This window comes from Saccostrea echinata, unplaced genomic scaffold (assembly GCF_033153115.1).
Source record: "Saccostrea echinata isolate AGI-Se365-2 ecotype Australia unplaced genomic scaffold, CSIRO_AGI_Sech_v1 ptg000023l, whole genome shotgun sequence".
In the NCBI taxonomy this organism is placed as follows: Eukaryota; Metazoa; Mollusca; class Bivalvia; order Ostreida; family Ostreidae; genus Saccostrea; species Saccostrea echinata.
In genome coordinates this window covers 11,122,936-11,146,982 of record NW_026889772.1, presented here as the reverse complement: position 1 = coordinate 11,146,982, position 24,047 = coordinate 11,122,936, and the positions used below count along the sequence as shown (strand labels likewise).

General features: G+C 34.0%; 1 protein-coding gene across 1 annotated transcript in view; it reads left to right on the top strand.

Moving 5' to 3' along the window:
- LOC133191280 (MAM and LDL-receptor class A domain-containing protein 1-like) overlaps positions 1-24,047 on the top strand; it is a 37,639-nt gene that overhangs the window by 12,637 nt on the left and 955 nt on the right. The window contains exons 2-26 of the mRNA XM_061327033.1: positions 135-317; positions 707-787; positions 974-1,078; positions 1,541-1,625; positions 1,893-2,034; positions 2,224-2,299; positions 2,632-2,826; positions 3,034-3,160; positions 3,710-3,844; positions 4,603-4,718; positions 5,102-5,220; positions 6,058-6,203; positions 7,646-7,756; positions 8,097-8,185; positions 8,995-9,121; positions 9,377-9,537; positions 9,713-9,794; positions 11,575-12,036; positions 12,662-12,753; positions 12,950-13,076; positions 15,429-15,610; positions 15,882-15,963; positions 16,594-16,682; positions 18,139-18,271; positions 21,084-21,256. Of these exons, the coding sequence (XP_061183017.1) occupies positions 135-317; positions 707-787; positions 974-1,078; positions 1,541-1,625; positions 1,893-2,034; positions 2,224-2,299; positions 2,632-2,826; positions 3,034-3,160; positions 3,710-3,844; positions 4,603-4,718; positions 5,102-5,220; positions 6,058-6,203; positions 7,646-7,756; positions 8,097-8,185; positions 8,995-9,121; positions 9,377-9,537; positions 9,713-9,794; positions 11,575-12,036; positions 12,662-12,753; positions 12,950-13,076; positions 15,429-15,610; positions 15,882-15,963; positions 16,594-16,682; positions 18,139-18,271; positions 21,084-21,256 (3,420 nt within the window). The remainder of the gene's footprint in view (positions 1-134; positions 318-706; positions 788-973; positions 1,079-1,540; positions 1,626-1,892; positions 2,035-2,223; positions 2,300-2,631; positions 2,827-3,033; positions 3,161-3,709; positions 3,845-4,602; positions 4,719-5,101; positions 5,221-6,057; positions 6,204-7,645; positions 7,757-8,096; positions 8,186-8,994; positions 9,122-9,376; positions 9,538-9,712; positions 9,795-11,574; positions 12,037-12,661; positions 12,754-12,949; positions 13,077-15,428; positions 15,611-15,881; positions 15,964-16,593; positions 16,683-18,138; positions 18,272-21,083; positions 21,257-24,047) is intronic.

Sequence of the window (24,047 nt, the reverse complement as noted above, 5' to 3'; positions counted from 1 at the left end):
TAGGAATGCTCCTTTCTTTCTTTTTTTAAGCAGCTACAGTCTCAGAGATTTCTGGTTTGTTCATCACTCAGAAAAAAAATGCTACTGTACAAAAATATCATTTACAAAAAATTGAAAAATCATTAAAATTTTAGCGCGAGTTAATATTTCTATGTCAGAGAACGCCTCACACTGGGTCAAGGCATGATGCATACATCGATAGATTGTTACTCCATGCAATTCATGAATATGAAAAGAAACGAAGTTCCAGTAACAATGAGGTCAACAACATAACTAATCCAGAAGACGGTGCAAAACTCATAGAAGAGGCTCTTAAGGTAAACACATTTGGATATATTTGCATAAAAATGCTATAGGCATTCTTTTGTTCATCCATATTTTAATTCATTTGAATATATATATATATATATATATATATATATATATATATATATATATATATATATATATATATATATATATATATATATATATATATATATATATATATATATATATATATATATAATAAAAAGTAACAAACGAATGACGTGCAATATACTATACTAATGAAATTTAGGTAACATCCAGCAAAAACGCTTAGCTTTTTTATAATTACAAATTATCTCCGAAATTTTCTAGTGCAGTATATACATGTATGACAGGCAAATATGTAATAAGAATTGTAATGATAAATACACAATAAAGATATTCCTATTTGTTGCAGGGTAACGTTGATCCTAATTCTGACGTGGTAAACCTACTAGAGAGTATGTTTGTGGATGAGGGAAATAGGCACAATCTTCACGTAAGTCTGGGAATACGTTTTGGCACAAAAGTTGATATCTTTCGCTTATCAAATTTTCTTGTTAAAGTGCCAATATGCATTTAATCGATTTCTTTTCTGTCTATGAAAAAAATTGAAAACTAATGGAAAGAAAACAGTGAAGCTAGTAAAAGATAAAATGATTCTCTCATCTTTTGATTGATTTAGCCTGATGGTATTGACAAGGTTGCTTCCAAGAAAGGAAAGATTTTTGGGGACACTCATGACGGCCATAAGCTGACACCAGAACAGATCGATAAATTAAAGGGCGGGGTAAGACACGACAGTAGGAACACTTAATTGTAAATCACGGTGTAAAAAAATTCCAGGCGCATGGTCTTGTATCTAAATTTCGTGGATTTATCGAATTTAGATGACCCATGTGATTCTTCTTATTTCTTCAATTAATTTTTAGCATATTTTATTCTTATTTTGTTTTAAAACTATATCAGCGAGAGTCTTTTCAATTTAAAGAAATGCACATATATTATAATGCATTAAACTCCTATTACTGTACTGATTAAGATAAGGCCATATTTCACATGTATTAAAAAAAATGTAAAAAAAGAATAGATGAAAATGTAATAAATGCAATTATTCATTTTCACTGCATACGTTGTATAATAATCAATGAAACTGTACTCATAAAATAGAATTATCTCCTATGTACTTTCAAAGTTATTGTGAAACTATGCAATACGATTTCAGTTAATGTTATAATTTGAATATACATAGAGCAGTGGAAGAAAACGGAATTTTTGGAGATCTGCCAGACTTTGGACTGATAAAATAATCCCTTACACAATCGCCAGCTCATTGTGTAAGTTAACTTAGTTTTTTTCACGATTATTTTAGAACAAATTTGATTGTTTTGTCATTCTATTACGTTATTTTGTAGAATTTTTATTAGGATTTATTTATTTAATACTCCTTTACATAAAAACTGTTAAATTCATATAGATAAATGTGAAACAACTGAATAATTAATTCCGTGTATTCAAAAATGCTTGCTATACACCTGTAAATTTAAGCAACATTGAAAATTGAATAGTTCACATTCTATTTGTTCTTTAATTTCTTGCTTCAGCTTCAGTTCAAGGAAACCTAGACATCATCAATAGCGCAATCAAACAGTTTTCAGACTACACCTGTTTGAGGTGGGTTCCTTATGGTTCTGCAGAGGCCCAGCAAGCAAGCTATCCAAATTATGTGGAGTTCTTTTCTGGAAGGTAATGACATTTTCAAATATCAGGTCAGATTGTCAGAGATAAAGTCATTAGATCATTAATTGTTTGTTTTTTACCCCGAACAAATAGGAAACAAAGAGATGATTATCAATTTTTTTAAAAAAAGACATTAATTGAATTCTTTACCACACTAGCTGGCGAAATCAAAGTTATCTTTTTTATGATCATTAGTGGTTGTTGGTCTTATATTGGAAGAGTGGGATCAGACAAACAACAAATCAGTCTTGAAGATCCTGGTTGCGTTTCGGTAAGACATTGTAACTATAAAAACAGTCCTAGATTATGTTTTGCACATAACCATTCGAGGCAGGTACATTCCTGCAGAGGAAAAAAAAAGGAAAGGAGGTGGGCATTAAAGGTTGTCAAACCCACAAAGGAAATTTAAAAAAAAATTAACATAATCTGTCAACTTCACAGGAGAATAATAAATATATATAATTTTGTACACAGTTTGAAAAAAGGAAGGGATACAGATAACAATTAGCCTATGCCAATATTGTCTTTTAAAATGAGGTTTAACTCAAAACCCCTTTTGATATAAACTATTTCCTTAAACATGCTTTTATTTGAACATTTAAGGTGTCAACTACAGTTCATGAAATGGCACATGCTATAGGACAAATGCATGAACAGTCCCGGAATGATCGAGATAATCACGTCACCATGTATTGGGCTAATATACAGAATGGTCAGGACAATAACAATATGCAGAAAACCGACACCTTCGATTATAACCCGTATGACTATCAATCCGTGCTCCAATACAGTCTAACGGTCCGTTATTGTTTGTATCACTCGTAAATGAAAGAAAAAAAAGAACGAAATCTCAGAGTAATGGCATCAGTTGTCAGGAAGTCTTTAAGAAAACATGCTTAATAATTTACTATAATACTCAAATGTGCTCTATTGGCTACCTTAATGATTACCTTAACGTTTTTAAAGAAATATAGCTTAAACATTTGTATCTGTTTTCTTCAACAGGCTTTTTCTACAAATGGTGAAGCAGTAATGAGGTTCCATGACCGTCGTCTCGAGTTCTTGGCTGATTCAGCCACCGGACTGATGTTTTATGACATTCAGGATATTACAGATGCTTATGATTGTACCAGTAAGATTTCATTTAGTATTTTATTTCAACAAGCAGTTTCATTGGCTCTGTTATGGTCATACAAACAGGAATGGTTAATATGGTGGACAGATTTAATCTAAATAATTTTCATTGGTCTAGTAGCTGAAAAGACTTTCCCTAAACCTAATACTCTTATGCAAAATTCACTCAAATCACCTAAAGCAGAAAATACAATTGTAACCTACTTGTTATTATGTCAATGTATTTGGACCTGATGCTATGAAATATGGAGATAACGAAACAGTAATCAAGCTCAAAATACCATTGAAACAATACAAATCGGGAGCAGAGCAAACACGGACCTCTAAAATGTATCAGAGTTGGGTTCAGGTACTATTGAGGAGTAAGCATCCCCTGTTTACAGGTTACATTCGCCGTGTGCTCCTTGTCATGATCGGGCAAACGGAAAAATCTGTAGACAATTCAGTGTGTAAAATAATACCTAACAATTAGTATGAAAATGCAAAATCCTCCTAACACATCAAAAGCAGATATTATAATTGTTACCTACTTGTTTCACTGTATTAGGACCATGTCGAGGTTCCAGTGGTAATGACCCTTTGAAGCAGTGCCAGAACGGGGGTTTTGTCATCCATACCTGTGACTGTCTATGTCCATACGGTTTTACTGGAGAACTGTGTGAGACAGTTCAAACTGATCCAGGTATTGTCTTTTATTATTTTATTTTATTTATCATCATGAATGGGAGAAGAACCTTTCTAAAAACATATTAAAAATTAGTGAGATTTCGTCTTGTATTCATTAAGGCACTAGCATCAAATAGAAATCAATACTTACCGAACCTGAATAGCTACTGTAGATCACTAAATTTTGGCGACATTTACCCGAGAGAGTTTTGTGGTATTTATAGGACAATGTGTTCAACTTTAGAACATACAAATTGCGACCAAATTGTAGTATATTGTTACAATGTTTCACCGTTGTTTGAGGCTATTTTGTACAAGAAAACTGTAATGCAAGAAGAACTTTCATTTTTCAATTATAATAAACATTATTTTGATTAATTTTTCAACTATAAATAAATTGTCTCTATGTCGAATGTAAGAATAATTAATATTCGCCAAAGATTTCAATTTGATGTTTTAAACATATATACTATTCTATCGTGCAGGCCAAGGAAAAATAAACGGTTAAAAAAAAAATAAAATTCAAACAATACAATTCAAACAATACAGAAATTCGAAGTATAAACAACATTTCAATCATGATTCAAAAAAGGCATTTTCCTCAAAAGTACTGCAAAAAATGAAATGATTCATTTTTATCCAGAGATTGTATACTGATACGTTGTGGTTAACTACTAAAATTAATTACGCATTAATTATCAATCGTAATTTACATTCACTGATTCAAATTTAAATTTCATACCGCCTTCAAAGGTGTTTTTTTTTTTGTTTCAGAATGTGGCCCAGGTATCATAAACTTAGCTGATGGAGAAACCAAGACCATAACCACACCGAATTTCAATACTGGAGGTCCATATCCCACCGGTAAACGATGTGTTTGGCTGGTGAAGGTAGGTAATTATAAAACGATCCACTTGCAGATTTTTCATGCATTTCTTTATTACTGAAATATCCCTAAGGTTAAAAAAATGGATTAATAGAGAAATTTGTAAACATCAATTCACGGAGTGAAAAAAAGTTTTAAACAAAGAAAAATAAACAAAACAAACTAAAAGAAAAAGCTTTTTTGTTCTATCCTTTTACTTCCTTTATTAGATTTCTAATTTGCAATGCAATATCATTTCATTTTCAAGTATGGCTTATTTAAAATACGGATCCAATAATTTATTTATTGATTTTTTAAAACAATCATGCATTCCATTGGCTAAATTTCTTTTTTGTTTTATCTTATCTTTTCTTTTGTTTAATGATGATTATTTCTTACACTCGTTAGTCTTCCAATGGAAAGAACGTCGCCATGAAGATAGACGAGATGGATTTAGCCACAGATGACGGAGCCTGTGCTCACTGGCTAGAGATCCAGTATAATTTAATCGGACAGGGTGGTCCAAAGTAAGAAAATAGAAATATAGAAGAATATTTGAAATTAAAAAAAGAAAGCGACCCCCTTCCCCCCACACACATACGCATAAGGAAAAAAAAAAACTTTGATGGAACAATGGGGATAGGCTTAGGACTCACTTTCAATTCCTTAACTTTTGCCATTTTAGACCAAAAAGTATGGGACAGAAATAATTGAACAGAAATTTGAGCAAAAAAAAACATATTTTATAAGATTCAAATCAGTTGTTTTCTAGCTTTCTATTCCATGCATTTATAATGAAAGATTTAATTGTCCCGTTTATGTAATAGCTAGATGAAACTAATGAAGTATTCATGTTAAAAGATCTTTCATCATTTTCACCTTTCTCTTAGCCCAACGATAAAATTAATATTTATGTAAAAATCTTTCCAAAGGAACAAAACGCTTTCTACAGCTAGCCTCTCCTATGGATATTTGGACCATAAGATTTCCCAAAATGAAGCTTCTTTTGACTAAATGGTTATATTTCATTAGTGAGTTATGACATCGGAAGAAACCCTCAATGTTCAGAAAAAAAGTATAAAAATTTTTTATACTAACATGTAGGACTTGAAGGATAACCGAAGAATTTATGAACTTTTGATTTTTGCTCTCATTATCTCTGATGTTATCTCAAAGGTATCCTTCTTCAAAATAGTAATAAAAAGTATATTTCCAAGATAACTACATGTATTTGCAGCTTAGAATTTTTATTATGCTATATACATACAATTACCTAAAATGCATTCTGCCGTTTCCAAAAAAAAAAAATGATCATGATGATGATGATGACGAAAGTGTACTCACACAAACATTTAATGTTTCAGACGCTGTGGAAAATTTTCCCACGAGACCTATGTGACGTCAGACTATGGGGACCCCTCCATGATGTTACTGATATTTAACAGCTCCTTTGCTCCTAATATCCAACCGGGCAAAGGCTTTTCTCTGTCTGTGTCCTCTGTTGGTGCAGGTAACTTGTGAAAAATATGCTCCATATGAATATGAACACCAGTATATGATGGTGACACTGGTGATATACATGTGACTAATTTCACCTGATAGTGAAAACATCAAGTATTATCATATTTATGAAATATATATCATAAAGAGGGGAAAGACGTATTGTTTTAAAGTAGAACACAGTGTCAATTTCGTCGATAGTTGATTTGATTTAAAATTTTGACACAGATACTTTCGATAAACAAGATGTTTTGTGTTCTGTAACCATTGTTTATCACTATGGCATGTTAAATATTGAAACATTGAAGTGGTGCTAGGATTTCTGCCTGGAAGCACTGATCAGAACTTACTCATGTTAATGTCCATGACGAAAACATGCTTCATTATTTCAATCTGAGGTCAAATCGCAGATTGTGCTAGCCATGTTAAACTCGCTATATAAGCCCTGTCAAGGCTGTAATTTCACAAATCCCAATAAAAACCTTGTCAAGGCTGCAACGTTTCAAATGCTTACACAAACCTTATCAAGGATGTGACTTAACATATCTGGTTAGAATGAATTCAAACTCTTTTACGTTGTATCCTATGTTAAGATCTCAGTCAATGTCACAAAGGGCAACGCGTCATGATAAGATGACATCATAAAATTATTTTGTACAGTTAACTGAAAACAAAAATTTTAAATCTTTAAATTTGTTGACTAGAGAACTTTGATTCAAGACGCCTTCAGGTCCATGAAATGATGGTCCAGGATATAGTTAGACTAATAGAAGACTACCGTTTTTGCTGAAAAAAATGCTGCTCTTAACGTCATGGATTAAAGTGAGGGAATTGAATGTTTGAAGTTTAAGGCACTAATTTGTACCATATATATTTCTAAAATGTTTTGTACCGATGTCCATATATTTATATAATGTTTGAATAATATATATCTTAGAAATGCTTTGATATCTTTAGGCTGAAAAAAAACCCACAGCACCTTGTGTGTTTGGAACATGTATTGATGTCGTTTTGAGACAGCATTTTGTTTTTTTAGGATATGTATTGATGTCGTTTCGTGAAATTAAGGCTGTAAAACAGCACCTTGTGTGTGTAGGACATGTATTGACGTCCTTTTGTGTAAAGTTTAGGTTGTAAAACAGTACCCTGTGTGTTTGGAACATGTATTGATGTCGTCGTTTTTTATGTAATGTTAAGGCTGTATAACAGCGCTTTGTGTGTTTGGAACGTGTATTTATGTCGTTTTGTGTAATGTTTAGGCTGTAAAACTGTGTACAACTGTGTTCGGGACATATATTGAAGTCGTTCGTGTGTTATGTACTGTTTAGGCTGTAAAACATCACGTTATGTGTTTTGGACATGTATTGACGTCCTTTTGTGTAAAGTTTAGGTTATAAAACAGTACCCTGTGTGTTTGGAACATGTATTTATGTCATTTTGTGTACTGTTTAGGCTGTAAAACTGCACCATGTGTGTTTGGGACTTGTACTGATGTCGGATCCAGTGACTTCACTTGCTCCTGTGCTGCCGGATATACTGGGCAACTATGTGATACCCTTGCTGGTCAGAAGCCTTATTACATTCATTGTCTTTTATTAATTTCATTAAAACCATTGTTTTGTCATTGGTCACATTTTTGACCCCTAAAATAACATACCGATTCAAAAGAAATCGTTGTTGATATACTGTCAACTAGGCTTGACACCTATTCTATCAAGTATCAAAATAAATATTGATTATAACTTAATTCATACAATAAAATTTTCAAGATATAATTTCATTAAGTTATTTTGTATAAATTACCCATTACTAGAAAATCAAAAACAAGCTGAAATATATGTTTTGTTTGATTATTCTGAAGTATGATATTTCAGCTAAAACTAATAAAATATTTCCTTGACAGGCTCCGGCGATATCTCTTGTGACTTTGAAGGAGAAGTTTGTGACTTTAGTAACTTGAAATCTGACTCTTACGACTGGGTTATAATATCGGTAGTGTATAATTCATTTTTCACCTGTATTATTTTATGGAGCATTTCTTCATAGTGATGAATTGGGTCTCCACATATCTTTCACTGATGATGTCTTTGAACTCGTATATTTGCCGAAATGCATTCATCTTGAGTTCTGGTAATCTTATAAGCTAGTAAATCACTACAAATATAGTTATTGGTTAAAATATTAATCTAAAACACACTGATTTTGTGTTCTCTCAAACAAAAGATTTTAAAAGATGTGGATTTGCTGTTGACCATTGGGGTACAGGCGACAGCCGACTACAAACCCTGGTTCAATCTTTTTTATTCCGTACAACATCTCATACACACTTTTACTGTTTTTATCAGGAATCTAGATAATAGCTGGCTGACCTTCTTTTATCTTTAAGCATATATCAAAATCGCTCACCTAGATCATTAAATGATAAATTGAAATTTGAAGATAACGATAACAGCAGTCATGCTTAAACTCCAATAAAACGATGCAAACTGTGAGCAGAGCAAACATAGACATCGAAAAAGATCAGAGGTTGGATCACGTGCCACGGAGGAGCAAATATTCTCTGCCAGGAACAAATCAATCCGCAGACATCCAAACAAAAAACAATGGCCGAATCTGAGACTGACCTTACTTGCAAACAAGACAACCGCACTAACCACAGAACTTACGAGTTGTTGATCACAAACCTGAAAAAAATATCGATACCTGCAATGATTGACTCTCTAATTTTTTTTTTTTTTTTTTTAGAAAAAAGGTGCAAATCGATAGTTAGCTTTCTCTTATTATGAGTTTGCATTGCACAGGGCTCCACTCCATCTGGAGGCACTGGTCCTTCTCAAGCAAGGAGCGGATCAAACTATTTATATACAGAAATGTCATACCCTGTACCTACTGGAACTACATTTCATTATGAAACACCTTTCTTGACTGGTAAGGCAATATAATTTATCATACCAGGTTACCCTATATATATCAAGTGGGATGAATGAATGACGGCGATACCTGAAGACAATCCTTATTTACAACCCTGATGAATATCTGCTGTAATTGATAATGGGCAATATTTAAATTATTTTACTTAAAGTGGTATTCGATATTTGTTTTAAAAAAATACAAAAAACAGCATTCAATATGACTTAAAGGATAAAATCGCTTAAATCTTGTTTCTATCTTTTTTAACCCAAGCTGGTCCAAGATGTCTGGTGTTCTGGTATCATATGTATGGTTCTGGTATGGGAACCCTTAACGTGCTTCGCGATGGCACTACAGTGTGGACTAGAAGTGGAGATCAGGGGAATCAGTGGCAGAGAGCGGAAATCAACATACAAGGATCAACAAATTACAAAGTAAAGTTATTTTAGTGCATGTGTCTTTCATCACTAAAACATTAATGATTCTATTTTGCCATATAACTTGTATTTATATATTAGCAATTTTTTTTCTATTTTTCACGTGGATTGTTCAAGGATGAAATTGATGTTGATTGTTCAGTAAATTGACTTATCTATCTAAATACATTAGGTCATTTTTGAGGCAATAAGAGGGAGTAATTACCAAAGTGATATTGCTCTAGATGACATTTCCTTAACTTCGGCTGCATGTGGTAAGTACATATTGTTCTTATATACGAATGACTATACTAAACAGAAATCGATTTTCGCAGTTTTTAGCTCACTTGAGCTGAAAGCTCAAGAGAGTGTTTTCTGATCTTGTCCATCTTTCTGTCTCTTTGTCATGTGTAAACTTCATATATTCGATTTCTTCTCTAGCACCACTGGGTATTTCAAACAAAGTTGCCATCTTGGGGGATTCAAGTTCGTACAAATGAAGAGGCATGTCCTCTTTTAAAGAGAAATAATTAAGAATACGTGAACATTTCGTGGCATCTATTGAAAATGTTTCTCTCAAGAACCAAAGGGCTAAAAAATTAAAACTTTTAGGAAAGCATCCCGAAATGATGTAGAATTTTTTTTTTTAAATTATGACCCCCACCTCCGAGGGTAAGGAATCAAAATTTTAAAATAGGAATCTATAGTAAAAACATTAAAAATCTTCTTAAGCACAGCAAGGGCATGATTAATCATATTATTGCGCAAGCATCCTCAGGAAGTGCAGAGTCAAGTTTGATCAAATCATGACTCCCGGGGGTAGGGTTGGTACACAATAGGGGGTCAAAGTTTTACAAAGGAAAAAATATTTTACTTCTTCTCAAGAACAGCAGGACCATGATTATTGATAATAATATACAAGCATACTCAGGTGGTACAGATTCAAATTTGTTCAGATAGTTCCCCCCTGGGGGGGGGGGGGGGGTTAGAGTTGGCAAAAATATGTGATCATAGTTTTAAAGAGGAATAAATATCATAAAATCTTTAAATATACTCTTCTCGAGAACAGCAAGGCCATAATTTATATCAATATGCAAACATTCTCAGGTAGTGCAGATTCATGTTTGTTCAAATTGTGACCCCCTGGGGTATGGTGGGACAACAATAGAGTAAAGTCTTACATAGGTTTATATAGTAAAAATCTTTCAAAAAAAAATTCTTCCCAAGAATAACAGGGCAAATTTAGTGATATAAAAATCCAAACATCATCAAGTACTGCAGATTCTTGGTTATTCAAATCATGGCCTAAATCTATCAAAGTCTTCTTAAGAAAAACCAAAGCCATGATTAATCATATTAATATGGAAACATCCTCAGGTTTTGTAGATAAAATTTTGTTCAAATAATTGGCCCCCGGGAGGAGGGTAGGGTTGCGCCACAATAGGTGATCAAAGTATTGTATAGGGAAAAGACTTTTAAAATATCTGACGAAAAACAGCTTGGCCATGATTAATAATATTAGTATAGAAGTATTCACAGGTTGATTTTAGTTTGATCAAATCATGACATTTTGGGAAATGATGGGGCCAAAATAGGAGTTAAAAGGTTTACATAGAAAATGCAATGTATTGGGAAAATGTTAAAAAAATCGTCCTCTAATTAGCAACGAAGCCATTATTTAGTCATATCGATATTCAGGCGTCTTCAGTTAGTTTAAATTCGTGAATGTTCAGGTTAAGGCCCTAAGGAATAGGTTGAAGCTGGTTACATTAGGGAACCATTCTTTTACAAAAGAGTATAAAGGAAGAAATCTTATGAAGAGTGACAGGAACACACTAATTCATATTAAAAAGCAAAACAGCCTTAATTAGCTGTGTGGATTGATTTTTTTAACTTATGAGCACTGGAGTTAGGTTGTGCCAAAATCTGTATGAAATTGAAAGAGGATTTTTTTTTTAATCTGCTGATATAAAGCCAAAATGACTCAGGTGAGCGTTGTGGCCTCTTGTTTTCTTTCTTTCTTTGTGATTCTAAATGTAATGATATTGTATCTAGGTTCACCAACACCCACCACAACGGCAATGACAACAACCAACCCAACGACAACAACAACAACGACGACGACAGCAACAACAACAACGACAACAACCAATCCAACAACAACAACGACAACCAATCCAACAACGACAACCAACCCAACAACAACAACTATGACAACCAACCCCACAACAACAACAACCAATCCGACAACAACTATGACAACCAACCCAACAACAACAACAACCAATCCGACAACAACTATGACAACCAACCCCACAACAACAACGACCAATCCAACAACAACAACAACCAATCCAACAACAACTTCCACAACAAACCCAACAACAACTACCACAACCAACCCGACAACAACAACCAACCCAACAACAACTACCACAACAAACCCAACAACAACTACCACAACAAACCCAACAACAACAACAACATCGCCAACAACTAGTCAACCAGGAGAAATTAGTGAGTATAACTTTGATAATTTACATCCCTCGAAGATATCAATTATAATTAATTAAAACTACATCTGTTCAGAATCTGTCAACTCTGCGTATGCTGTTTGTTAGTCCTACAATAAATAAAAAATATCTCGCCGCTGTTTAGGGCCCCAGTGTGGAGCGTACTAAGTCAAATAGTTGAAAACTCACTGTACAGTTCATTTTTCAAATTGTCTTCGCCTCTGAGCATCTAATTTTCAAATTGTATCCATGATGATAATAAATGTACTCGTAAGCCATGATGAGCCAGTCAATATATTTTTTAATTTGCGTCTTCAGGTCTGATTACACAGTTTAAGTAAATAATTAACTGAAAATGCATTACTATATAGAGCATACAGAAGCCTACATTTGCAATATATTTACAATTAAATGGAAAATACATGTCACATGAGTTCCTGTTCCATCAGGAACTGACATGGTCATAGCCCGAGAGCTCATGAATCTCGATCAGTAGGTACCAAGGTCTATGAAAAGAATGTTGTAACATATCACTGGGAAACTACTTAACTGGGGTATTTTACAGGAAGTTAAAGAATAAACCACTGACGTATATAAATATTTGAAGCACTGATGTTACTGTTATTTAGTTAAGGGGCCTGTGGCGTGTACTTTTGAAAATGGAGTGGACTGTTTCCTAGTAGATGACATATCTGACAATTTTAACTGGACCATTCGATCCGTAAGTAATTAAACCAATCAACCAGTTTCTGCCTTGATATTAATGAGATATATAAAATATGTGTCCTATTCAAAAATACAGGGTTGTGGAGAAGGTCAAAAATAATTATGATAGAACAGTAAACTATGATATGGTGAAGCAAATTTATTATTTCAAATTTGAAGAAAATGAATATTGAGTTGTCCTCGGTTTGTAGGGACGAACGCCAAGTAGAGGGACAGGTCCCCGTAGAGCGACACAGGGCTCAAGGTACGCCTACACTGAAGCAACAAGACGTAGACCAGGGCAAAAGGCTGCACTGGTTACTAAATACAAAATTGAAAGTGAGTAAAATTTGCATCTTCATGAAAGTTTTTAGTTTTGCGAAAAATGTTCTTTTTAGTTTAAATGGACGTCTTTCTATTTTGAATTATTTATTTAAACATTTCTGAAAATGATTAGTAAACATTTTGTTTATGAGAAAAAAACTATCATGCAGAAAGGATTTGCTAATATTTCAACAATATTGAGACACATTTTCCACCTAAATATCTCATCTTAAGTCAACAGAAGATATGAAACGATTTTTTTTTCATTATACATACACTTTTATCATTTGATTTAGGCAATAAAAATTGACCAACAGTTCCGTTTGAATTGTAAAAATATCCTTGAAATTCATCCAGTGAATTTTAAAATAAAAAATGGAAAAGAAAGCAATTTCTAAATAATTAATACCTTTTATCAGTAAAAATTAAATTTAATCAATTTGTAATGTTAATTGGACTTTTGAGTATAATTACCGTTCGTTATTCTCACATTAAAAATGCAGGAAAATTGTACATAGGTTTTTTTTGTCCTCGTATACATGCGCTCTTGTCCTTAGTGTGCGATATCGTTTGCAAGTAGGATAGGACGAAAAAAAAATCAGGGCGAAAACAACTCTGAAAAAAAGTATTACGCTTCTTCAACTAGCTAGAACCTATGAATCATTTATAGTTTATTTCTAATGATACGATTTGTGACGTCATGTAAGGAAATAGATGGTTGAGTATGTATCAATGAAGACCGAGGTAGAAACCTTAATGAAATATGGAGATAACGAAAAGTAATTAAGCTGAAGAGTCCACAGATTTGGAACAGAGCAAAAACAGACCTCTAAAACATCAGATGCCAAGGAGGACTAAGCATACCCTGTCAACCGGTCACACCCGCCGTTTGCTAATGGTGATGACTGGGCAAACGGAAAAATCCGTTAAACATTGTGTGAAAATAATGGCCTTACAATTAGTATATGAAAAAAGCCAGTCAGCATTCGACTTAAATGCTGACAGGTCATTGTATCGACCATAGAACTTGTGAAATGTTGACTTTAAACAAGAATGTTGATATCCTTGTTTTATCAATTATTGTTTGTCAAAAGCTTGCTTCGTTTTATAAACTGTTTGTACGCAGATCATGCTCTTGCGAAACGAATCAAGTGGGAGACATAAACTCCACATGCAAGTGAAAAGGGTACAACGCTACATGAATAAGGGAAGATGACGATAGAAAAATTGAAGTCATCACTGTTTTCATAAAGTTTTGTTGTTATGTTACCATTAACGACTTTTTCTAGTAAAATATCCAAATATGAAACAGATGTGTCAGACTCTGTGGTATCTTATATATCGAATTCAGAGGGATATATCAAATCAACGTAAGACTGAAAATGAATATTGTTAATTGATAAAACGTCGTAGATATATCTAAATGTTGAATTGAAGATCACAGCAAGAGACTTCTTCTTTTCATGTAGAAGTTTTTGAATAAATTCTGCTTCTTATGAATACGAAAATAGGTCTGCTTATAATATGGCGCAATTGGTAGGCATGGGAATTCCGACAAATTGTTGGAAGACGATCTCATAAAAACTACATAGATATTGTCAATCAGAAACTCAAGCATCTTTCTGGTATCAACTTTGGATTAAAAATATAATTAAAAAATGTTCCTTCAGTATAAAGGATTAGGAAATATGTTTGTCAAGACCCTAAATGCTATTCATGAATGTTTTATATATATATATATATATATATATATATATATATATATATATATATATATATATATATATATATATATATATATATATATATATATATCGCTATTTATGTGTGTGTTGATAAGTTCAATTCATGGGACAGCAAAAAATACTGAATGAAACAAGTGAAGATAACGAATAGTGATCGATCTTTAAAAAAATCTATAAACAATACAAATCTGTGAAGAGGGCATAACCCAAGGACGCCTTGAAATTCCAGAGGTTGGATCAGCTGCGTAGGAGGAGTAAGCATCCCTATTGAACGGTCATACCCGCCGTGAGCACTATGTATTGATCAGGTAGACGAAACATTCCATAGTCAAATTCAGTATAAAAACAAAGGCCTAACAATTTGTATGAAACAAGTCAGCCAAAAAACGACCCAATGATAGGTTATATTTGCTTGCCAGGTCATTATAACAACCATAGAATTTGCGAAATGCTTGTTGAAATCCCTGTAGCATCAACTTATTGGTCAGTAGCCAGCCTCGGTTTAAAAATTGATCGTACTCGGAGCGTGCTCCGAAAGAAAAAAAAACAACAAAATAATAAACAATAAAATTATTCAGGGATGTCTGAAACCAATTAAGCATCTACTAAATTTTAATTTTAGCTGGAGACAGGTGCCTTATCTTTAGGTACCATATGTCTGGAAGTGGGATAGGTGAACTGAAAGTTATGCAGAAGTTTGATGCGGGCTTGAGCGAACTTTTCTCAAAAATTGGACAACAGAGCAGTTCCTGGCATGATTGGAAGATGGAGGCAATCGATGTTCATCACAATGAAGACGACAGTGTCAGTATAAAAAAAAGGTTTCTGAAATTAATTGATAAAAACCATCGAATTCAAGGTAGAATTCACAATTTTTCTAATAGAATACGTCCACTTACAAAGGTCATTAATTTGACATATCTTTGGTGCAGCTGGTGGAAATAGCTGTATTCCGGTTTACAGGTTACTATCAGTTACGTATAGTTTACAGTATGTAACAGCATAGATGATCACATGAAATCAGATGTAAATTAACTGGATTTAATTTTTTCACTTATTTTTTGTTCCATTTTAGATTATATTTGAAGGTACAAGAGGTGCGAATTATAGAGGCGATATAGCACTGGATGATATCCATTATATTCCTGGGAAATGTGGTACAGTATTTAATAAGCATTCATGATATACATTCGTTGATATGCAAACATGAAATACATTGTATAAAGGAAACAAGCTTTATGAATCTCTACATTTTTTTTTAGATTGTGATAAAAGTATATACAATTTTTATTTGATTTTCTTTATTGGTGGAAATATGTATCAATACATTGCAGTAGTATTATAATGAATTTATTGATTTAGGGTTTTGAGGTATGGAGGCCTAATCAGTTATACATGTATTTGATTACATTAAGAAAACGAAGCTATCTTTTTTAAATTAAATATTTAAATAAAATTTTCATAATCTGTGGATTGGTTATAAATATTCTTTTTTTCTAATTGACTCTTTTTTAATGCCCCACCCTATTTTTGCCTTTTCTTGATTATCTCTCCTTTTTAAGGGGGCTTGGCCCTTCATTTTAACAATTCAGAATCCCCATTTGTGATTAAAATTGTACCATTGATTCTTGAGAAGAAGATGAAAATGTGAAAAGTTTACAGACAGACTGACGGACGCCGGGCAACGGGTGTTCAGGAAAGCCCACAAGAGCTTTCAGCTCAGGTTAGCTCAAAACAAATGTTCATTCCAATTTTGTCTACGAGTTTTCATCAATTTCTGTTTCCAGCTGATATTATCTTCACCTGCACTTTCGATGGTCCATGTTTCTTGAATGACGTCACAGGTGTCGATAGAATGAACTGGAGAAGAACAAGTGTGAGTATTTACAGAGGAAAAGATGATAGACTCTAAACCAAGAAATAATTACTGATATTAAATCATGAAAGGGAAAATGATACATTGTTAAAAAAAAAGAAAAGAAAAAAAGAAAGACTTTAATCCTTAAATTTTTAAACAAAACGTATGCCAAGAAAAAGGCGATTGCAATCATGCGCTGGCTCTCTGTCATTAAAGCCAAGTTCATTTCAACGTACGAAATATGAATCATCATCTAAAATACTGTTAAACTTTGGTATCTTCAACATCAATATTTCCATTTCTCAGCCCCAACGACTACCGGTATACATAATGAATTAAAGATGTCTGATAGAGTTTTAATCACAGTGGCCATTAACGTACTTTGCTTAATTTTACTTGATCAGTATAATTATATATTATATAAATACTGCATGTAATTGAGAGTTACATTGAAAATTTTCACCCCAAGACAACCATTGTCAACCAAGGTGCAGCCAATGTTGGCAATGGTTTTCGGTGAAATTTTTTAATGCAACCCTCAACTACAAACAGTATTTACTTTATTATACCGAATGTATTATACAGATTCCGCGCTATATATATATATATATATATATATATATATATATATATATATATATATATATATATATATATATATATATATATATATATAATTGGATAATCGCCCGTCGTCAAGAAATGTTGACTGTTGCTATGTTCCATTGCACTGGAGGGCGTGGTTTCTCCATTCAGAGAGAAAAAGGTTTTTTTTGGACAAATGTTTCTCGACAAATCAAAGTCAAGTAATTTACATGAAAGTATAATGTATCAAATTGCCTGTTATGCAGAAATTATTCCACTTATCCAGCTTTTGTTATTGTCCGACTCCCTGATATGCCCAACAAACTAGACGGCTATTCCTTATAATTACATTTATACGTGAAATAAAAATGTAAATATAAATCAAAAATGAATTGAATTCATAAAGAATTCCATGTTAATGTCAATAGTACCCGCCCACTAATATCAGACACGAGGTCAGCCTTGGAAATTGACATGCATATAAGGCACTTGACCCTTCACTTGGCGAAATTTACATTCAGTTGTAAATGTCGACTATTTATATAACTTTCAAAGAGTTATCAAAGGGAAAACAGTTGGAAATGTATTATATTGATCAATTAACATCAAGCATTGTATGTAACTGTCCCCTGTGTTACGAATCCCAGGATATACATGTAAATATATATCATACAAAATACAGTCAAACCTCGTTATCTCGAACTCGATGGGACCGAGAAAAAGTTTTGACTTTCAAACGACTTTGACATATCCATGATATCAGTGTTCGAGATATTGAAGTTCAACTGTATACGTTTTATGTGTTTTATAAGAAGTTAATTTCATATTATAGTGCACTCTGATATTTACGAATGAGCTTCATTTTCTGTGTTTTGTTTGTATTCCAAAGGGACCCACCCCATCTAGAGGGACAGGGCCAAGTAATCCGTTTGATGGGACTTACGCATATATAGAAGCCTCGGGAAGACGATCTGGCAGTAACGCGATTCTTTCCTCAGAAGCACTGACTATTCCTGGAAATGGTAGGCTCATTGCTTCATATTTATCCAGGAAAAGGAATGGTCCACTAGCGAACTGCTTTACTACGGAAGGGTTGAAAAGGAATCATAATATATAAATCGATCGTTGATGAACAATTCCTCCTGAAGTTGTATTTTCTTATAATTCTGTATTGTTTAGCCTTTTTTAAACTAGAAATTTTCAGATAATTTAAGCTTATTTAAGGATACATTTTTAGGTCATCTGAGTCACTCAGGTGACCTATTGCTATCTGTTTTTGTCCGTCGTCGTCCGTCGTGCTCGCGCGTCGGTTGTAAACTATTGAAGCTTCTTTTCTTGAACCGCTAAACCAAAATCAACCAATTATGGCATATAGCATCAGTTGGTGAAGGGGTCCAAAGTTGTGAATTTCATGGTCTCTGTACCGTGGGGCCTGAGGGATAGGACTAAAACTATCAAAATTAGTGCTATCTTTAAAAATATTCTTCTTTACTTTGAACATCTAGCAGTCAAAGTGTTGGTATGATTGTAATAAGCATTCTTTCGAAATTGTGAAATTCATGGCCCCATGGACAGTGGTTCTGGAGTTAAGTTATGGCTCTTATGATCATATAGTGAAAATGGATATTTTTTTTAAAAGTCTTCTTTTCTTCCCCTGTATATTTAGAAAATTTACTAGGTGCATGATTATGATAAGCAAGAGTGCCTCTTCAAAAATTGTGAAATTTGTGGCTCGAGGGTCAGGGGTTCTGGGTGTTTTGGCGGGGCTCTAATGATCATATAGTGAAATGCATGGATTCTTTTAAAATCTTTTTCTCTCTCCTGAATATTAAGCAGATTAACCAAATGAATGGTGATGATGAGCAAGGGTGCCTCTCCACAAATTGTGAAATTTGTGGCCCGAGGGTCAGGGGTTCTGGCGTTAAGGCAGTGCTCTAATGATCATATAGTTAAAATGCATAAATTCTTTAAAAATCTTCTCCCTCCCTGTATATTGAGCAGAAAAACTAGATGCCTGGTTATGATGAGCAAAGGTGCTTCTTCCAAAGGACAAGGTTTAAAAATCTCCCTCTCTCCCTCTGTTTATTTAGAAGTTAAACCAGTGTCTGATTATAAAGCAAGGGTAACTCCTCCCAAATTGTGACATTTGTGACCCGAGGGTCATAGGTGTACGGGCAGGGAGCTGTTGATTATATAGTGAAAATGCATAAACTACTGAAATAGTCTTCTCTCATCCTGTATATTTGGAAACTAAACTAGGTTTCTGATTATGAAGCAAGGGTTCCAAAATTGTAAAAATTGTAGCCCCAGGGTCAAGGGTTCTGGGGCTAGGGCAGAGCTCTAATGATCATATAGTGAAACTGTATAAATTCTTTTAAAATTTTCTCTATACCTGGGTATTAAGCAAACAATCAAACTTAGTGCATAGTTATGATTAGCATATGTGCCTCTTCCGAAATTGAGAGAACAAGAGAAACTAATGTAAGAGGGAATGCAATTCGTATTCTAATAGTGCTGAAGCACTTTTGATTTGTTAGTCAGAAAGGTTATAGTGAAAAATGGGGACAGGTACAGACAAGTAAGTAGATCCGCTTTTTTGTTACTGAGTAATAAACTAATTACTTTGCTGATCCCTGATCATCTGATTTCTCTTCTTTTGGGCAACGTATCTTCGATCGTCTATCAGTTTATTTTTGTTTTATTTTATATTTCTACTGGGGATGTAAATTTTACTCGGAGAGCTTAGTCGAATAGTCGGAGGCTTTTGTCGAACGGTAGTCGAGTACTCGTTGAAATTTAATTTGATTTTTCATGCCATTTTTCCTATTTGTCTTTAATAGACTGCTAGCCTGTACAATATTTAATCTACACTATTACCAATCTATACAATTTTAAAATGATTGATATTAATATCAGAAAGAAAAACCTTTAAATTACGCTCATAACTATCCCCCAGTTTACATGTATTAACAAATATGTAACAGCTGTTTAATTATTATTCATTAATTCACAGCTGCGTTATACGAGATGTTAGGGAATTGCATGTTAAAACTTCACACTTAGGATCCGACATCTTTAAAATATGCATGTTTGCAAATTCCCTTGAACAATTAACGAAGACCGGTTAAGCCTTTCCCTGAGTTTTACTCACGAGAACACTGAACACTGATACGTTAATAAATGAAGTCAGATCCAACTTTTTCTTTACCTTGAAGTTAAGATTACTATTAAGTAGCAAATTTTTAACGAATAACCAACTAAAAAAAATTTAGTCGATAGTCGGTATGATCGAACGACAGTCGAATATTTGTTGACATCCCTAATTGCTATAGATCCTTTACAATGTTGTATTATACTCAGGTGGCCGTTAAGGCCCTCAGACCTCTTGTTTACGTTTGTTTATTGTTTCTCTCAAGAATTTTTCACTCATATGGAGACGTCACCACTTGCCGGTGGAGAGCTGCAAATTTTTTACCTAAACTCGGCACTCAAGGCCATTGAGCAGTGAGGGATCTTTTTTCGTGCCAGCACCTACTGCGACACGAGACCTCGGTTTATACGGTCTCATCCGAAGGACTGGTTTCCACGTCCCACAGTGGGATTCGAACCCGCGACGTAAGGATTAACCCCTTACTCCGCGACTCTAGAGCGAACGCTTTAACCATGCTCCACGCGGGCGACTCTTGTTTACGTATATTTATCAGTAAGAGTAAGAGCCAACTTTTTACGATATAACACTAAAAGACAAACTACACCAAGATTTATGTATCATGAAGTGTTTTTTAATATTCTAATGATTAATGAAAGCATGCTATATTAAAATTTCTTTTTGAGGAGGAGATCGTTGTCTAAAATTCTTCTACAACATGAATGGTGCCAACATAAGGAAACTTCGGGTGAGGGCTGGAGAACGTGGCTCTGAGGATGAGGTCTGGAGCCTCTCGGGGAATCAGGGAGATGTATGGACTCCTGTAGAAGTTGACATCCCAGCAGCGACTGACTTGGTGGTATGTTGTCTTTCATTCTGAGTTGGTGGTATCTTGTCTTTATACTGACTTAGGGGTATGCTGTTTTATATACTGACTTAGTGGTAGGCTGTCTTTTATATGGACTTAGAGGTGTGTTGTCTATCATACTGACTTAGTGTATACTCGCTTATTTTTTAGGTCACCTGAGTCACTCAGGTGGCCTATTGCTATCCGTTTTTGTCCGTCGTCGTGCGACGTGCGTCGTGCGATGTACGTTCACATTGGAGCATTTTCAGCTTCTTTTCTGAAACCTCTCAACCAATTTCAACCAAATTTAGCATATAGCATCTATGGGTGAAGAAGAACAAAAATTATGAATTTCATGGTCCCTACTAAAACCACCAAAATTAATGCAATCTTTAAAAATATCCTTCTATACTCCTGGACATCAACCAGTCAAACTGTTGGCATGATTGTTATAAGCATTGAGCTCTCTACCAAAATTTTGAAATTCATGGGTCAGGAGTTCTGGTGCTAGGGTGGGGCTATATAGATCATATAGTGAAAATGCATTATATCTTTGAAAATCTTCTTCTCTGCTCCTGGGTATTAGATAAACTAAGTAAATACATAGTTATAAAGAGCAAGAGTGCTTTATCCAAAATTGTGAATTTCATGGCCCCAGGGTCAGGGGTTCTGGTGTAAGGGCGGGGTTCTATTGATTATATAGTGAAAATGCATTATTTCTTTGAAAATCTTCTTATCTGCTCCTGGGTATTAAATAAACTAACTAAGTACGAAGTTATGATTAGCAAGAGTGCCTCTCCCAAAATTGTGAATTACATGGCCCCAGGGTCAGGGGTTCTGGTGTTTGGGTGGGGCTATATAGATCATATAGTGAAAGTGCATTATTTCTTTGAAAATCTTCTTCTCTGCTCCTGGGTATTATTTAAACAAACTAAATACATAGTTATGATTAGCAATGATGCCTTTTTCAAAGTTGTGAATTTCATGGCCCTTGGATCAGGGGTTTGGGTTTTAGGGTGGGGCTCTATTTCTTATGTAGAGAAAATGCATTATTTCTTTGAAAATCTTCTTCTCTGCTCCTGGGTATTATTTAAACAAACTAAGTACCTGGTACATTTGTATGATAAGCAAGGATGCCTCTTCCAAAATTGTGAAATTCATGGCCCCAGGGACAGGGGTTCTGGTGCTAGGGCAGGGCTATATAGATCCTATAGTGAAGGTGATTTATTTCTTTGAAAATCTTTTTCTCTGCCCCTGGGTATTATTTAAACAAACTAAGTACATTGTTATGATATGCAAGGATGTTTCTTTCAAAATTGTGAATGTCATGGCCCCTGGGTCAAGGGCTCTGGTGAAAAGGGGGGGGGGGGCTCTGTTGATTATATAGTGAAAAAGCAAAATTTCTTTGAAAATATTCCTTTCTGCCTCTGGTTAAAAAGCAAAGAAGCTATGTGTATAGTTATGATGAGCAAGAGTGCCTCTTCCAGAGTAGTGAATTGCATGAGCCCTGGGTCAGATGTGCTGGCGTAAGGGTGGGGCTCTTGATAATATAGTGAAAATGCATTAATTCTATTTAATAATCCTGTCTGCTCCTTAGCAGATAAACAAAGTGATTACTTATAATGAGCAAACTTCTGGTCCCAGGGTCAGAGGCTCTGGTGTTTCTTGGTTGGGAGGGGGCCTCTATTGATAATATAGTGAATCTGTAGTAAAAATGCGTTATTTCTTTAAAAATCTTCTCTGCACCTTGGCATATCAGAGGCAAAAGGAGTAAATATTTTAATAAGGAAGGGTATTTTTTACCAGATTTTTGAACATCTGGACCATTTGGTCATGTGTTCTGGTCCTGGCAAGGGCTCTATTAATTTGTATTCTTCGGAGAGGAGTTATTCCCCTTTGCAATTTACTTTTGATAATTAATCCCTGTAAATAATGTACTTGAAAGGTTAATAGAATAAGAGAATTATGCAAGAATTTTTATTGTATAATACAAAAAGTACTTTCATAGTTTTAATGATCAGTTAGACTTTTAAGTAATAGATAAATAAAAATGAGACAAAAATAACTTGTCTTATTAAATGTTCATCAAAGACCAAGAGAGGCCAATGTAAGAGTTTTTACCAAGGAATTCAAATAGTATAGAAGCACTGATAGTTTGTTAATATACAGTATGGTGATGGTGATAAATGGGGAACAGATTAGAACCTAATTTATGAACTATTACTGAATGCTAGACTAATTATTTTGCTGATCCTGATCATCCTATATTTCTTGCTTTTGGGCAACAAAACTTCACCTTTCAGTTCATTTTATACTCTATGGATCCTCCAAATTGTTGTATTATACTCAGGTGACCGTTAAGGCCCTTGGGCCTCTTCTTTTTTATACTTAGTGGTATGTTGCTATCATACTGCATGACAGTGTATACTTATATATATTGTATACTTAAAAGACAAGTCAGTATACCCTATGTATATTGTATACTTAGGGTATACTGACTTGTCTTTTATTCTGAGTTAGTGGTATCTTGTCTTTTTACTGACTTAGGGGTATTTTGTTTTGTATACTGACTTAGTAGTAGGCTGTCTTTTATATTGACTTATAGGTGTGTTGTCTATCATACTGACTTAGTGTATACTTATGTATATTGTATACTTAGGGTATACTGACTTGTCTTTTATTCTGACTTGGTGGTATGTCGTCTATCATACTGACTTCGGGGAATGCTGTCTTTTATACGGACTTATTGTGGTATATTGTCTTTTATACTGACTTAGGGGTTTGTTGTCTATCATACTGACTT